A 17,563-nucleotide genomic window follows, 5' to 3' on the forward strand; every position below is an offset into this window, starting at 1 on the left:
ACGCCTGGGGCTATACCACGACTTTGGTGAAAGGGCTGAGACACATATGGTTAGGTCCATATATTTTTGAACACAGGCAGAATTTTCTTTTGGCTCTGTAAGCCACCAGAATAAAATTATTACGAAACCAAATTAATTTGAAGAGGACTTTCAGTTTAATTCAAGGGGTTGAACATAAATATCAAGTACAAATTTTAGAACTGCAACCATTTTTATACACAGTCCCCCCATTTTCAGGGGCTCAAATGTAATTGGACAAATGAATATAATCATAAATGTTCATTTTTAATATGTTGTCAAGAATCATTTACTGCCTAAATTCTTTACTGACTGAATGACTGCCTGAAGTCTGGAACCCATGGACATTACCAGAGTCTGGGTTTCCTCCTTTCTGATGCTTTGCCAGGCTCTTACTGCAGCTGTCTTCAGTTGTTCTTTGTTTGTGGGTCGTTCTGCCTTTAGTTTTGCCTTTAGCAAGTGAAATGCATGCTCAGTTGGGTTGAGATTAGGTGATTGACTTGGCCATTGCAGAATATTCCACTTCTTTTCCTTCAAAAGCTCCTGGGTTGCTTTTGCAGTGTATTTTAGGTCATTGTCCATCTGTATTGTAAAGCCCCGTCCAATCAACTTTCCTGCATTTGGCTGAATCTGGGCTGACAGTATATCTCTAAACACTGCAGAATTCACCCTGCTGCTTCAATCACTTCATCAATAAACACCAATGACCCAGTGCCACTGGAAACCATGCATGCCCATGTCATCACACTGCCTCCACCATGTTTTACAGATGCCATTGTGTGCTTTGGATCATGAGCTGTTCCAAGCCTGCTCCATACTTTTTTCTCCCCGTCATTCTGGTAAAGATTAATCTTAGTTTCAAAAAATGCTTTTTCCAGAACTGGTCTGGCTTTTTTTAAATGTGTTTTAGATGTTTTTTTTGGCAAAGTCTAATATGGCTTTTCTATTTTTCAGGCTTAATGGTCTGCGCCTTGTGGTGAACCCTCTCTATTTGTTCTCTTGATTGTAGACTTTGACAAGGATACGCCCATCTCCTGGAAAGTGTCCTTCACTTGTCTGGATGTTGTGAATGGGTTTTTCTTTACCATAGAGAGGATCCTGTGGTGGAGAGGATCATCCACCACTGTTGTCATAGGCGTCCAGGCATTTTTATGTTGCTGAGCTCTCCAGTGCGTTCTTCTTTCCTCAGAATGTACCAAACATTGATTTGTTTAGTTTTTCAAGCCTTACGATGGCCTGTTTCACTTGCATGGACAGCTCCTTTGAACGCATGATGTAGGTTCACAGCAATATATTCCAAATGCAAATACCATACTTACAATCAACTCCAGACCTTTTACCTGCTTAATTGATGAAGAAATAACGAAAAAGTAGCCCACACTTGGCCATGAAACAGCTTTTGATTCAATAGTCAATGGTCCCTTAAAAAAGGGGGGATGGCTATTCTTAAGAGCTGTAATTCCTAACCCCTTCCTCTGATTTGGACATACATATCCTCAAATTAAACCTGAGATATAACTATAGCTTGAATATGTTTTGGTAAATGATGTCTTAGGGAAAGGGTTAATACTACAAACAAAACAGCGCTAGGAAGGTGCCTAATAATATATACAGTTGTGCTCATAAGTTTACATACCCTGGCAGAATTTATGATTTCTTGGCCATTTTTCAGAGAATATGAATGATAACACAAACATTTCACTCATGGTTAGTGTTTGGCTGAAGCCATTTATTATCAATCAACTGTGTTAATGACAACAAAAACTACCCAAATTACCCTGATCAAAAGTTTACATACCCCAGTTCTTAATATCGTGTATTACCCCCTTTACCATCAATGGCAGCTTGAAGTCTTTTGTGGTATTTGTGGATGAAGCTCTTTATCTTCTCAGATGGTAAAGCTGCCCATTCCTCTTGGCAAAAATCTTCCAGTTCCTGTAAATTCTTGGGCTGTCTTGCATGAACTGCAGGTTTGAGATCAAACAAAAGGATTGTATATATAGCAAAAAAAGGTGAAGTGAACGTCCTTGCTCAAACATGAATCAAACATGCTGTATATTCCACAGCGAAAAAAAACAACAAAAGTTAGTACTTCCAGCCGATTCACAAACAAATGGAATTCCTAATGTCCAACAGTGAAAGAACAAAGGTTGGTACTCCCAGCCAATTTATAAACAGGTGAAATACCTACTCACCAAATGGAGTTGACCCTCATTACCACATAGCAAGAGAGGTCAAATGCACTTATTGGTCTCAAAGACTCGTGGAAACAGGAACCGCCCCCAATGGTAACTGATGATCCATGGTCCCAAGGAACAGCTCAGAGAGGAATCCTACGCTCCCCTACACTCTGCGAGGTCCAACCAACTATCGGTTCTCAGCGATCACAGGCTCCCCTCACAGACTCCAGCCGATAACTCCCTTCCACTCTCCATGCTCCAGATGGACAAACGGCATTTAAAATAAAATAAAAACGTGCGCCACATAGCGTAAACCAGCATGGTTTATTGAAAAACTTTAAAAGTGACTAAAAACAGTTCCCAGCAAAAATTATAGTATCAACAGCTTCTGATGACATCATTTACAATGGCGAAACATGTCAAGCTGGGACACACTGTGTGTTGGAGCAACATTTATATGCTTTACAGAAAGTTTTAGAAGTTATACAGTAAGCTTATTGCTGTTTGGAGAATTTGTGAGGACCTCATTTTTGCTGAGAACAGTTTTTAATCACTTTTAAAGTTTTTCAATAAACCATGCTGGTTTACGCTATGTGGAGCAGGTTTTCTTTTCTTTTTAAATGCCATTTGTCCATCTGGAGCACGGAGAGTGGAAGATAGTTAGTTATCGGCTGGAGTCCGTGAGTGGAGCCTGTGATCGCTGAGATCTGATAGTTGGTTGGACCTCGCAGAGTGTAGGTGAGCGGAGGATTCCTCTCTGGGCTGTTCTTTGGACCACAGATCATCAGTTACCATCGGGGGCCGTTTCCTGTTTACACGGGTCTTTGAGACCACAAAGTGCATTTGACCTCCCTTGCTATATGGTAATGAGGGTCAACTCCATTTGGTGAGTAGGAATTTCACATGTTTATGAATTGGCTGGCAGTACCAACCATTGTTCTTTCACTGTGGGATATTAGGAATTCCATTTGTTTGTGAATCGGCTGGGAGTACTAACTTTTGTTGTTTCTTTCACTGTGGGATATAGAGAACGTTCATGTAAGAATGTTCACTTCACCTTTTTTTGCTACATATACCATCCATTTGTAGGACGTTTTTCACTGGATACATATCCTACACCCATTGTACAGTATATGTAATTTTGATTGGATTGTTAAATGTTAAAGCAGAGTTCCACACAAAAATGGAACTTCCGCTTTTCGGAACCCACCCCCCCCTCCGGTGTCACATTTGGCACCTTTCAGGGGGAGGGGGGTGCAGATACCTGTATAATACAGGTATTTGCACCCACTTCCGGGCATAGACTCCTGTGGGAGTCTACGCCCCTTACCCCCCCCTGCTGTCTGCTGGGAAACACACAGGTCCCAGAGACAGCAGGGACCATCCAGATTGTGCAGCTCGACTCGCGCATGCGCAGTAGGGAACTGGGAAGTGAAGCCGCAACACTTCACTTCCTGATACCCTCACCGAGGATGGCGGCGGCAGCAGCCGAGAGCCGAACGATTGATCAGTTTCGGCTACCGACATCGCTGGACCCCGGGACAGGTAAGTGTCCATTTATTAAAAGTCAACAGCTGCAGTATTTGTAGCTGCTGGCTTTTAATTTCTTTTTTTTTAGGTGGACCGCCTCTTTAATTCATTTTTGGTAGTGGATCGTTTCACCATTTACCTTTATATATTATTAGGCACCTTGCTAGCGGTGTTTTGTTTGTGGGATTAAAGCGGAGTTCTGCCTGAAAAATAAAAAATAAAATTTAAAGTCAGAAGCTACTAATACTGCAGCTGCTGAGTTTTAAAATAAGGACACTTACCTGTCCAGGGCACTCGCGATGTCCACACCCAAAGCCAACCCATCCCTCAGCTTCAGGTGGAGGCGCCAGCATCTTCAGTAAGGGAATCAGGAAGTGAAGCCTTGCGGCATTACAGCCTGGTTCCCTACCGCGCATGCGTTAGTCGAGGATGCGCATTCTGAGTGGTCTCTGCTGTCTTCTGGGACCTGTGTGTCTCCCAGAAAACAGGGGGGGGGGGGGGGCAGACATGGCATAGATCGCCACGGATACTGCGGCAATCTTTTGCCAGAAGTGGGAGCAAATATCTGGATTAGACAGGTATCTGCTCCCCCCTCCCCCCTGAAAGGTGCCAAATGTGACCCCGGAGGGGGGGAGGAACCGGATCAGCGGAAGTTCCATTTCTGGGTGGAACTCCGCTTTAACCCTTTTCCTAAGACATTGTTTTCACCTTTATCACTAGATTAAAACAGCTGCTGCACGTCGTTTTTGTGAGGCACAGTTTTCGTTTTTTTCAGGTATTTGCCAAAACATTAAAAAAAATAAAAAACAAACAATCGCGCCTAGGATAAACAGTGAACTGTGTCCAAATATATATGAGCCTAAGTGCAACAATGCAAAGCCCAGTGCCAAAGATCTCATTCCAGGCAAGCCCTAGTCCAGAGGGTGCAGCCTCCAAAGCTAATGCTGAGAATAGAGATGGACTCGGGCGTGTTTGGGATACTAGTCCAAACCCATCTGTCTGATCACTCCAGGAAGCCGACACTGCTAATCACAGGCAGTGAGACATTTCCCGGCCCGCAGCTGCACAAATCAGGAAATGTCTCACTGGCTGTGATTAGCGGTGTGCAGGGTCGGCTTCCTGGCAGGATCGTGCAGGTGAGTTGGAACTAGGATGTCGAACACGCTCGAGCCCATCTCTAGCTGAGAATAGTTGCTATTCATGGACCAGCTCAAGCAACAGTGTAGCAAGGAATCTTAAAGTTACAGAGAAAAAATTCACTAAAAAAGAGAGCTAGCAAAAAAGTGACTTTTTTCAATAGAGCTGAAGAAAAAGCATCAAACCTCATGGGACACTAGCCAAAAATCGGGGCATGGTGGACAGGGGAAAGGTTATACACTTTTGATTTATGCCTCCCAGTGCTCCAACCTCCTAAAGGTTGCAGTATAGTCTACTGTTTCAGAATTCCTGTGTCCCTCAATGCATAGTTACATGTTTACATTTTATAGGGTTGAAAAAAGACACAGGTCCATCCAGTTCAACCTATGTGCAATGTATAGGTGTGTGATTCTTATTTTCTATTGATTTCCATATCCTTGTATATTCTGCTACCTGAGGAAGACATCTATACTTTTTCAGAAGTTGTCAATACTCTCAGATAGAAGATAATGGAGAAAAATGTATTTTATTGGGATAACTGAGAGTGTATTCTTTATCAGTTCATTTTTTTTTCCTTTTATGTTACAATGTTAAGTAATATAGTCACATAGATGCACATTCAGTATCCAAGTATGGAATAAATTCATTCCAGGCTCTCCCATGCTTGTGTTTCTGATACACATGTTAATGGCCCATAGAGAAAAAGTGTATTTTAACTATTACTTACCAGAAGCCATGAATGCACTAGCTTCAGATGCACGCGATGAGTGGATTTGAGGAATAGCGAGCTTTTTGGGTGGACTTAAACTTTCAGAAGTCATTTTATATGTATGGAAATTTAGCAGATTCCTCAATTTCCTAAGAATCAACTTTATATAAACTCCAATAACAAAAAACAATACAAACATTAACATTATTAAAATCTTTTATATACAGTGGTAAAAATGATAAAACATCACAGTATTCTGTATTAGCCCATACATACAATGAATTTACTCTAACATGGAAATTTAACAGTGACGGGCCTCCAGTTTAAAACTTACAATGGCATTACAATCATTCCTAAAGAGCAAAAAGTAGAAAATACTTGGCCCCAAAACTGAAACGTGCTTGTATAAACACTCTCAGTCTGCTGGAAAGCGGTTTACAAATCTATATTTACAGTACAAAGAGCAAAGATATTGGAAGTGAAGCAACTTACAACAGACTGATTGTAGTCAGATCGTGGAAAATTGATTTCCACACAGCTGTTGTAGATTATTGCACTTTGCAAATACTCATTACACTCTGCACCAACTTACTAGATAGAAACTAAATGTCACATGAGTATACTGATGTCCTAATATGCAAAGGACAGGAAACTCAGATCATTAACAACTATAGCCATAATTTATCATGTATAAAGTTACATGTTTTGTGCTTCCTTTTGTCTAAATTTAGCTGCAGGTTTAGCAACCTGTTTTTTTTTTTTTTTTGTCCTCAAATATGCCAGTCTACAATAGTCAAGACAAACATATGACTGGCTGTGCCATTTCCATGGCTGTGGCAAATCCCTGTGTACTACTGACATCACTACAGTATAATATTATATTTATTTTTACTGTTGTGATATTAGCGATTCCTCAAACTTTGATTTGGGCCATTTTTTGGCACAATGTGGGTGGTTTACTAGGAGTAAAGCACTTTCACTTTGCAAGGGACTTTGCACTTAGCTTAGTAGATGAGGTGATGTTGTGTTAACTTCTAGCAGCACAGTAAAAGTCCTGTTTTTTTTTTTATTTGCTTTGCACATGATTGTATACCATTTGCAAAGTGAATTTTCACCACATTCACAAGGTGAGAATTAATTTTGCAAAATGAACATGCGCTATTCGTTTAGCAAATCAACCACAATGTTTTCTGTATTTAGACCATGCATGCACACTATAAATAAATACAAGTCCTATGATAGCTACATAGTTTGCTAAAAGTTTATATCTGAACAGGTGTAATTGTCTTGTACTGAATATCTTACTAACCTCCCCATTAGGTTGGTAGATAGCTATGTATGGCAGGACTTCAGGCTTGAATATTAGCTGAACCAGAAAGTTCGTAAAAACTATTTTCCCTTTGATGGTTACCAGTGTATATGTTCCAAACCACTAATCCAAGATATACTACAGAGACGATTTACTGGGGAGGCAAAAGATCTATTGTGTTTTGGAAAAAAAAGTAAGTTGTGTAAGCATCAATATCAATTCTGGGACAAAGGAACTTAGCCTCATTTAACCACAATACACCAATTTCTACAGATCATTAAAAGAGAAAATTAATAAATATGCCTGCTTCAAAGTACTCTTAGTATTGCTTTCATACAAATGCAGTATTCGTTCCACATACAGATGTTCTAATCTCTGCTATAGATAATAAACATTCATAATCAATATTTCTATTAGTAACATACATGTAAGTCTAAACATGAACTTTGCTGAATTCCTATCCCTGGCTACAAAACATTATACAAGGACGATCCTCCATCACTCTCATACTCATACAGAGCTTGATTAGGAATATGAGAGCTTTTCTAAGTCTTTAGTAAAGGGATTTCCTGTCCTGTTTTGTATAAAGGTCTCATCAGTTTAAACTTTCTCTAGTGAATTTCAGAGATAAAAAAAATGGAGATAACAACAGCTGACAAGCAGGGAGCTGTGATATCCTCAATCCAGTCCCTTATGTAAAGAGTATACACAGTTTTGAGAACATGTACCCTCACAACAAAAAATGTTTGAAGATGTTTGTGTTCCCTTTTAACTTCCCTATGCACAGTGGTGCTACGATAGTGCAAATGTTGCAGTGTAGAAATGGCTAACATTGGAGTCTACACGTTGGTTTCCAGGGCAAGCAAACGTCCCATGCGCTCCATATTCTTTTCTAGTGTAGCCCGACATGTAATTTCCTTTGCACATTCCATGGGAAACCAGCCTCTCTCTCCGTCCCTTAGTCTTTCCCCTTCATACCATCCTGCAAAGACAAAAAACCCACAATAATCACCTGGTATTGGGACAGAAAACAATGATCGCCTTGTAACATATGTATAAAAAAAATGTACTACTACAGTGAACAAAAACAGTTTAAAACACTCAGATTAAAATTTATAATTTATTCTGTCGGGCTCATTTAATAAACATTTACAAAGGAACGTTAAGTGGTAGCTGAAGCTTTATGTTTGCAACGGATTCAGTACGTCAAGATCAGTGAATGACCACATAAATTAGCATACATTTGCAACATCAATCAACTATTTTTCATTTGGAATAACTATATATGTAACATTTGTGTTTTCAAATAACAAACATATTCAGCTATAAATGCAGCTCACTGTTAACTCTAATGCCCTGTACACACGATCGGACATTGATCGGACATTCCGACAACAAAATCCATGGATTTTTTCTGACGGATGTTGGCTCAAACTTATCTTGCATACACACGGTCGCACAAAGTTGTCGGAAAATCCAATCGATACACCAAAAATATTAGTTTCATCAGATGGAGTCCCTACCCAAAGTCAGCTTTCAAAGTAGATTTAGCCATAACTAGATGAGATGTGGTTTGCGATCTCACTCTACATTGTCATCATTATCCATTTTTAAATAAAAACATTAGTTTATTGCTCTTTTGTGTATCATAGTGCTGCTGCTGATCTCTTACTGCCACTATCTAGCTCAACTAGAGATGTACATGACAGAGTGACAACACAGAAGCACTGTTGAGAGACAGTTGGCACCCTAAAACATGAAGTGCTTGAACAATAAATCCAAAGATTTAAAAAGCCAGACAGCAAATTACATTATTAATTTCTTTAGGAAAGCCTAGCCAGTCTCTACCCCAACCAACTTTCTCCATCAACTTATCCCCCTAAACAGTTATTACCTTTTTGTGTAACTCGCCCCTCTCTTTTAAATTGTAAACTCTCATGAGGGGACCTTTTTACTCTTCTGTCTTGTACTATATTGATACGTTATGGTCTCTCTTTATATTGTAAAGTGCTGCACAAACTGTTGGGAAGAAGAAGGGGCGAAGAAAGGAAAAAAAGAAGAAAGGGTGAAGAAAGCCAAGAAAAATAGAAAGGGAGAACAAATTAGAAAAAGAAGGGAGGGGAAGGAAAGAGAAGGGGGAGGGGGAGGAAAGAGAAGGGGGAGGGGGAGGAAAGAGAAGGGAAAAGGGAAAGGAAAGACAGAAAAAGAAAGAAACAACACTAAGGGGTTGATTTACTAAAACTGAAGTGTGCAAAATCTGATGCAGCTGTGCATGGTAACCAGTTTCTAACTTCAGCTTGTTCAATTAAAGCGGAGTTCCACCCAAAAATGGAACTTTAAGTACTGGTGACCCCCTGACATGCCACATTTGGCATGTTATTTTTTTGGGGGGAGGGGGAGCGGGTACCCAGTTTTGACAGGCACCCAGCTCCTACTTCCTCCCCTGGCGCTGTGGCGCCAGAAGGAAGTTCATCTCTCCTTCCTCCCTCCCTGCAATCTTCTGGGACATGTCACAGCTCCCAGAAGATTGCCCGGCCATTCACAACGTGCACCGCGGCTTGCGTATGTGCAGTGCACCCTGCTGTGAAGCCACAGCCAGGCGCCCACAGTTACAATACCAGCGCCGTGGGACAGGTGAGTGTATGTTTAATGTTTACACTTTTTGTAGCTGCTGGCTTTTAAATGGGTGGAACTCCGCTTTAAGCTTTGACATTAAAAAAAAGGAAGCCGATTGGATTGGTTTCTATGCAAAGCTGCGCCAGATTTCGCACTCTCCAGTTTCCAACCCCTAAAACTTATAAGAGATTTTAGTGATTGCATTTAATTATACTTTAAGTAACATCTGACGTCCTTCCATGCATTTATAATGGTGCCAGTGAGGATTAATCTGAACAGAGAAGCTACCTCATTAAATAATTGCTGCAAACATTTTTTAAGTACAAAGCTTTCAGATGAACTACAGTATCTGCAGTTATTTGGTGGAGTCACGGTTAAATTAAATATTTTTAATTTTTATTGAAAAAAAAATTGTTTAAATGATGTTCTATGTGACATAATAAGCCAAAATCTTATACCATATGGCACCTTTTCAGGGGTTCTCACCTGGGCACCACAAAGGTTTATAAACAAAGCCATCCAGTAAAATGTCAGCTTTGTTCATCTGCTCCAGTAAGTTTCACATGAGGTGAAGAGAAGAATTCACTTCCTCAAACTCAATCTATCCAAAACTGAACTTATAATTTTTCCTCCCCCATATGTCCCTTCCCCTGATCTCTCAGTCAAAATCGATGGCACAACTATAAGACCATCCCCACATGCCAAGGTTCTAGGTGTCGTCCTGGACTCTGAACTCTCCTTCAAGCACCACGTCCAATAACTGTCCAAATCCTGCCGCCTCAACCTCCGCAACATCGCCAAAATACGCCCCTTTCTAACCAATGACACAACAAAGCTCTTAATTCACTCACTGGTCATCTCTCGCCTCAACTACTGCAACTCCCTTCTCATTGGTTTACCTCTACATAGTCTATCACCTCTTCAATCCATCATGAATGCTGCTAATAGACTCATCCACCTTACCAAACACTCTGTCTCTGCTACCCCTCTCTGTCAATCCCTCCACTGGCTTCCGGTCGGCCAAAGAATTAAATTCAAAATACTAACAACTACGTACAAAGCCATCCACAATTTATCCCCCAGCTACATCACTAGCTTAGTCTCTAAATACCAACCTACTCGTTCTCTTTGTTCCTCTCAAGACCTCCTGCTCTCTAGCTCCCTCATCACCTCCTCCCATGCTCGCCTCCAGGAATTTTCCAAAGCCTCTCCAATCCTATGGAATGCCAATCTGTCCGCTTATCCCCTACTCTATTAGCTTTTAGAGGATCCCTGAAAACCCTTCTCTTCAGAGAAGCCTACTCACACCTAACAACTGTTTCTTAATTTTCTCCATCAGCTCACCCCCCCCCCCCAGTTATTACCTTTTGTTTCCACTTGACCCTCCCTTCTAGATTGTAAGCTCTAACAAGCAGGGCCCTCTGATCCCTCCTGTATTGATTTGTATTATAAGTGTACTGTCTGCCCTCATGTTGTAAAGCGCTGCGTAAACTGTTGGCGCTATATAAATCCTGTTTAATAATAATAATAATAATAATAATAATTCTGCAAAACATGTCTTTGAACAATTCATATATAGGGTGGGTAACACAAGAAAGATGAGGAATCGTCCTTCTATCTGCTCCTGTGTTAAACATGCAGATGATTAAAAAGCCTGACTGACAGCCCTGGTGTCAGGGAGAAATGAAATGCTCTGATATCTGTGTTCCATCCCACACACTTCAAATTGGGATATGCAGACACAGCTCATTGAGAAACACAGGCATCTATGACATGTCATGCTAGAGCCTGTTTAGCAGCAGTATAGTCTACACTATTCGATTTTCTGCAGATTTTTGTCTTCAGATTTACCAAAACCATGTAGTGCAAGGGCCTGCCCGATTGCATACAAATTGAAACTCTTAAGGTTTTACCTCATAATCTATGGTTTTGGTAAATCTGAAGAAATAAATCTGCAGAAAATCTAATAGTGTGTATGGGGTCTAACTGTGGGCTTCTTTTCTATAAGGAGCTATTCCAGCACATGCAAATGTAGTTCTATGCATTCTACTAAACTGCAGCGCTTTTCAAAGAACACACTGCAGGACATCTGAAGCACACTGCTCTCTGCATTTTATAAAAGAAATGTAAAATACAGGTGCTGTGAGATTTATTCCTACATATGAAATATTGTATATCAGAATTTTTTTTACTTATTATTTATGGCCCACATATGATGCTCCAGGTCTTTTTTACATGTTCAACATGTCAATCTTAGCAGCTTTTCAGAACTGGATGCTCCGACTAACACACAGAGGATTGCATCAAAGAAGGGACTTCTCCCTGGCAGTACAGCTTCGCAGAGTTTAATCGTGCTCTATTTAGAAAAACGACAAAGCTCTGCAAAATCGCAAGTGCGCTCTGCATTTAATGATTATTTGTGTGCCAAATTATTTCACAAAAACAAAAATATAATAAATCTAATCAAAAGCTTGCAAACTAAAAAAAATATGTATTTAATTTTAGAAATGATATATATGGTCTATATTTTACCAATATAAAATCTACAATGAAAAAATTGCTTAAAAAAATGAAGATGTAAATATAATCAATGCAAGTTCATCACTGTGAATCCTCAACAAAAAACAACATTATGATTATACTCACCGTCATTTACTTTCTGATACACCAGGACAACGTCTGCTACCTGTAGGGATAACTCATCAGGCTGTTTTGCTGTGTAGGTCCGAATAATTTCCACTTGAGTTAAAGCTAATAAGAAAAAACATGTATTAGAATATATCTACATACAGAAAACTCTAAAGCACCATACACAGGAAAATGGTCAGCAGATTCAACAAAAAAAATATCCACCCAGTTAGAAAATGACAACCAATAGAAATTGTATTTGTTGAAATTATTTTGGTATCAGGGCATATATGTCAATTTCTGTTTAAAATGTAGCTTTTGTTTAAGGGAAAAAAACATCATCCCTTACTGTAAATCAGACAAGTTACACAAAAATGTTTAACACATGTTGCCAGCATTAGTTCATTTATCATGCTAATTTCACTAAAGAATTTTTGCTGAATCTACATTGTATCTTTTGAAACAAAGTATCTGTATCTTTTACTTAGGAATCGGCTTAAATTTTTGTTACACCATTGTGTTTTTAAGGTTAAAGTGATTGTAAAGTTTTGTTTAAAAATTAACAATAAAAAAATAACAAACATGTCATATTTACCTCCTCTGTGCAGTTGGTTTTGCACAGAGCAGCCGGGATCCTCCTCTTCTCGGATCCCTCTTAGCTGCTCCTGGCCCCTCTCTTCTGTCGAGTGCCCCCACAGCCAGCAGCTAGCTTTGGAGGCACCTGAGCCAAGTCACAGCTCAATGTGTCCATTCAGACACAGAGCAGCAGCCCGGCCCCGCCCCTCTCTCTCTCTCTCTTCTGATTGGCTAACTGATTTTAATTGACAGTGGCTAAGACACTCATGGACATTGCTGGACAGAGATGGGGCTCAGGTAAGTATTAGGGGGTGTTGGGGAGGCTGCTACACACACAAGGCTTTTTATCTTAATGCATACATTGCATTAAGATAAAAAACCTTCTGCCTTTGCAACTCCTTTAAATAAATATTTGCACAACGTTGATGAAGACACTTGGGAGTTAAAGATTCCCAGATTAACATTATCACATGTAGACACACACAATCACTTGCTTTACAAGGACACAGTGGCGTATAATTGTGCTATATAGTATATTAATTCACAAGCATGCTTAGGCCTCATGCACACAGGATGTTTTGAAAACTCTCCTAGAAGCCTTTCCTCCTGGCAGCAGCGTTTTGGCAGAAAAAAAGCCTGACGCTTGTAAAAGTGTCTAAAGCTTTTAGGTGCGTTTAAAGCCCTCAAGAGCTTGGGCGTGAAGTTATTTTAAGGCTCGCCAGTTCCTAAATGTCTTGCAGGACAATTTTATGGGTCAGATGGTAGACGCACCAACTAGAAATAAAGCGTTACTGGATCTACTGATTACCAACAATACAGACCTGATCACGGATGTGGAAATACGGGGCAATTTAGGTAACAGCGATCACAGGTCTATTGGTTTCAGTATAAATCACACAAATAGGAAACATAAGGGGTAACATAGACACTCAATTTCAAAAGAGCCAACTTCCCTAAACTATGAGCCTTGGTAGAAGGCATAAATTGTGATAAAATCTTAAGAGCAAAGAACATCGAGTAGAGATGGGTGTGCTTTAAGAGCATATTAAATAAGGCCATTAGCCAATGCATCCCATTGGGTAATAAATTTAAAAGAGCGAACAAAAGTCCTGGATAGCTTAACTCCAACGTAAAAATGCATATAAAAGCAAAGGAGAAGGTCTTCAAAAAATACAAGGTTGAGGGATCATTATCAGCATTCAGACTTTATAAAGAATGCAACAAGAAATGTAAGGGTGCAATAAGGACGGCTAAGATAGAACATGAAAGACACATAGCGAAGGAGAGCAAAAAAAATCCCAAGAAATTCTTTAACCACTTGCCGACCGCCTAACGTATATATACGTCGGCAGAATGGCACGGGCAGGCAGAATCACGTACCTGTACGTGATCTGCCTCCCGCGGGCGGGGGGTCCGATCGGACCCCCCCCCGGTGCCATCGGCGGTCGGCATCTGACTGGGAGCGTCGGGAGGCGAGGGGGAGACCATCCGATCGTGGCCCCCCCCTCGCGATCGCTCCCAGCCAATGGGAATCCTCCTCTGCCTGTGTATAGTTTCACACAGGCAGAGGATGTGATGTCATCTCTCCTCGGTCTGGCAGTTTCCGTCCAGCGCCGAGGAGAGAAGACATGTAAGTCCACACAACACAAACACACACAGTAGAACATGCCAGGCATACTTTACACCCCCGATCCCCCCCCGATCGCCCCCCGATCCCCCCCCAATCACCCCCCCCCCGTCACAAACTGACATTAGCAGTATTTTTTTTTTTTTTTTTTTTTTTTTCTGATTACTGCATAGTGTCAGTTTGTGACAGTTACAGTGTTAGGGCAGTGAGTATTACCCCCCTTTAGGTCTAGGATACCCCCCTAACCCCCCCTAATAAAGTTTTAACCCCTTGATCACCCCCTGTCACCAGTGTCACTAAGCGATCATTTTTCTGATCGCTGTATTAGTGTCGCTGGTGACGCTAGATAGAGACGTAAATATTTAGGTTCGCCGTCAGCGTTTTATAGCGACAGGGACCCCCATATACTATCTAATAAAGGTTTTAACCCCTTGATTGCCCCCTAGTTAACCCTTTCACCACTGATCACCGTATAACTGTTACGAGTGACGCTGGTTAGTTTGTTTATTTTTTATAGTGTCAGGGCACCCGTCGTTTATTACCGAATAAAGGTTTAGCCCCCTGATCGCCCGGCGGTGATATGCGTCGCCCCAGGCAGCGTCAGATTAGCGCCAGTACCGCTAACACCCACGCACGCAGCATACGCCTCCCTTAGTGGTATAGTATCTGTACGGATCAATATCTGATCCAATCAGATCTATACTAGCGTCCCCAGCAGTTTAGGGTTCCCGAAAACGCAGTGTTAGCGGGATCAGCCCAGATACCCGCTAGCACCTGCGTTTTGCCCCTCTGCCCGGCCCACCCAAGTGCAGTATCGATCGATCACTGTCACTTACAAAACACTAAACGCATAACTGCAGCGTTCGCATAGTCAGGCCTGATCCCTGCGATCGCTAACAGTTTTTTTGGTAGCGTTTTGGTGAACTGGCAAGCACCAGCCCCAGGCAGCGTCAGATTAGCGCCAGTACCGCTAACACCCACGCACGCACCGTACACCTCCCTTAGTGGTATAGTATCTGATCGGATCAATATCTGATCTGATCAGATCTATACTAGCGTCCCCAGCAGTTTAGGGTTCCCACAAACGCAGTGTTAGCGGGATCAGCCCAGATACCTGCTAGCACCTGCGTTTTGCCCCTCCGCCCGGCCCAGCCCAGCCCACCCAAGTGCAGTATCGATCGATCACTGACACTTACAAAACACTAAACACATAACTGCAGCGTTCGCAGAGTCAGGCCTGATCCCTGCGATCGCTAACAGTTTTTCTGGTAGCGTTTTGGTGAACTGGCAAGCACCAGCCCCAGGCAGCGTCAGGTTAGCGCCAGTACCGCTAACACCCACGCACGCAGCATACGCCTCCCTTAGTGGTATAGTATCTGATCGGATCAATATCTGATCCGATCAGATCTATACTAGCGTCCCCAGCAGTTTAGGGTTCCCACAAACGCAGTGTTAGCGGGATCAGCCCAGATACCTGCTAGCACCTGCGTTTTGCCCCTCCGCCCGGCCCAGCCCAGCCCACCCAAGTGCAGTATCGATCGATCACTGTCACTTACAAAACACTAAACGCATAACTGCAGCGTTCGCAGAGTCAGGCCTGATCCTTGCGATTGCTAACAGTTTTTTTGGTAGCGTTTTGGTGAACTGGCAAGCACCAGCGGCCTAGTACACCCCGGTCGTAGTCAAACCAGCACTGCAGTAAGACTTGGTGACGTGGCGAGTCCCATAAGTGCAGTTCAAGCTGGTGAGGTGGCAAGCACAAGTAGTGTCCCGCTGCCACCAAGAAGACAAACACAGGCCCGTCGTGCCCATAGTGCCCTTCCTGCTGCATTCGCCAATCCTAATTGGGAACCCACCGCTTCTGCGGCGCCCGTACTTCCCCCATTCACATCCCCAACCAAATGCAGTCGGCTGCATGAGAGGCATTTTCTTTATGTCCTCCCGAGTACCCCTACCCAACGAACCCCCCCAAAAAAGATGTCGTGTCTGCAGCAAGCGCGGATATAGATGTGACACCCTCTATTATTGTCCCTCCTGTCCTGACAATCCTGGTCTTTGCATTGGTGAATATTTTGAACGCTACCATGCACTAGTTGAGTATTAGCGTAGGGTACAGCATTCCACAGACTAGGCACACTTTCACAGGGTCTCCCAAGATACCATCGCATTTTGAGAGACCCGAACCTGGAACCGGTTACAGTTATAAAAGTTAGTTACAAAAAAAAGTGTAAAAAAAAAAAAAAAACACATACAAAAATATAAAATAAAAAAAAAATAGTTGTCGTTTTATTGTTCTTTCTCTCTCTATTCTCTCTCTCTATTGTTCTGTTCTTTTTTACTGTATTCTATTCTGCAATGTTTTATTGTTATTATGTTTTATCATGTTTGCTTTTCAGGTATGCAATTTTTTATACCTTACCGTTTACTGTGCTTTATTGTTAACCATTTTTTTGTCTTCAGGTACGCCATTCACGACTTTGAGTGGTTATACCAGAATGATGCCTGCAGGTTTAGGTATCATCTTGGTATCATTCTTTTCAGCCAGCGGTCGGCTTTCATGTAAAAGCAATCCTAGCGGCTAATTAGCCTCTAGACTGCTTTTACAAGCAGTGGGAGGGAATGCCCCTCCCCCCCCAACGTCTTCCGTGTTTTTCTCTGGCTCTCCTGTCTCAACAGGGAACCTGAAAATGCAGCCGGTGATTCAGCCAGCTGACCATAGAGCTGATCAGAGACCAGAGTGGCTCCAAACATCTCTATGGCCTAAGAAACCGGAAGCTACGAGCATTTTATGACTTAGATTTCGCCGGATGTAAACAGCGCCATTGGGAAATTGGGAAAGCATTTTATCACACCGATCTTGGTGTGGTCAGATGCTTTGAGGGCAGAGGAGAAATCTAGGGTCTAATAGACCCCAATTTTTGCAAAAAAGAGTACCTGTCACTACCTATTGCTATGATAGGGGATATTTACATTCCCTGAGATAACAATAAAAATGATTAAAAAAAAAAAAAAAAATGAAAGGAACAGTTTAAAAATAAGATAAAAAAATAATAATAATAAAGAAAAAAAAAAAAAAAAAAAAAAAGCACCCCTGTCCCCCCTGCTCTCGCGCTAAGGCGAACGCAAGCGTCGGTCTGGCATCAAATGTAAACAGCAATTGCACCATGCATGTGAGGTATCGCCGCGAAGGTCAGATCGAGGGCAGTAAGTTTAGCAGTAGACCTCCTCTGTAA

The 17,563-nt window shown here is 41.7% G+C and overlaps 1 protein-coding gene across 1 annotated transcript in view; it reads right to left on the reverse strand.

The window, feature by feature from the left end:
- Nucleotides 1-5,772: 5,772 nt before the first annotated feature.
- The window catches only part of ARHGEF26 (Rho guanine nucleotide exchange factor 26), a 216,713-nt gene continuing 204,922 nt past the window's right edge, over nt 5,773-17,563 (reverse strand). Inside the window, exons 14-15 of the mRNA XM_073626013.1 lie at nt 12,146-12,250; nt 5,773-7,865 (exon numbers count right to left, since the gene is read on the reverse strand). Coding sequence (XP_073482114.1) covers nt 7,723-7,865; nt 12,146-12,250 — 248 coding nt within the window. The 3' untranslated portion in view covers nt 5,773-7,722. The remainder of the gene's footprint in view (nt 7,866-12,145; nt 12,251-17,563) is intronic.

Source organism: Aquarana catesbeiana, linkage group LG04, assembly GCF_042186555.1.
Source record: "Aquarana catesbeiana isolate 2022-GZ linkage group LG04, ASM4218655v1, whole genome shotgun sequence".
In the NCBI taxonomy this organism is placed as follows: domain Eukaryota; kingdom Metazoa; phylum Chordata; class Amphibia; order Anura; family Ranidae; genus Aquarana; species Aquarana catesbeiana.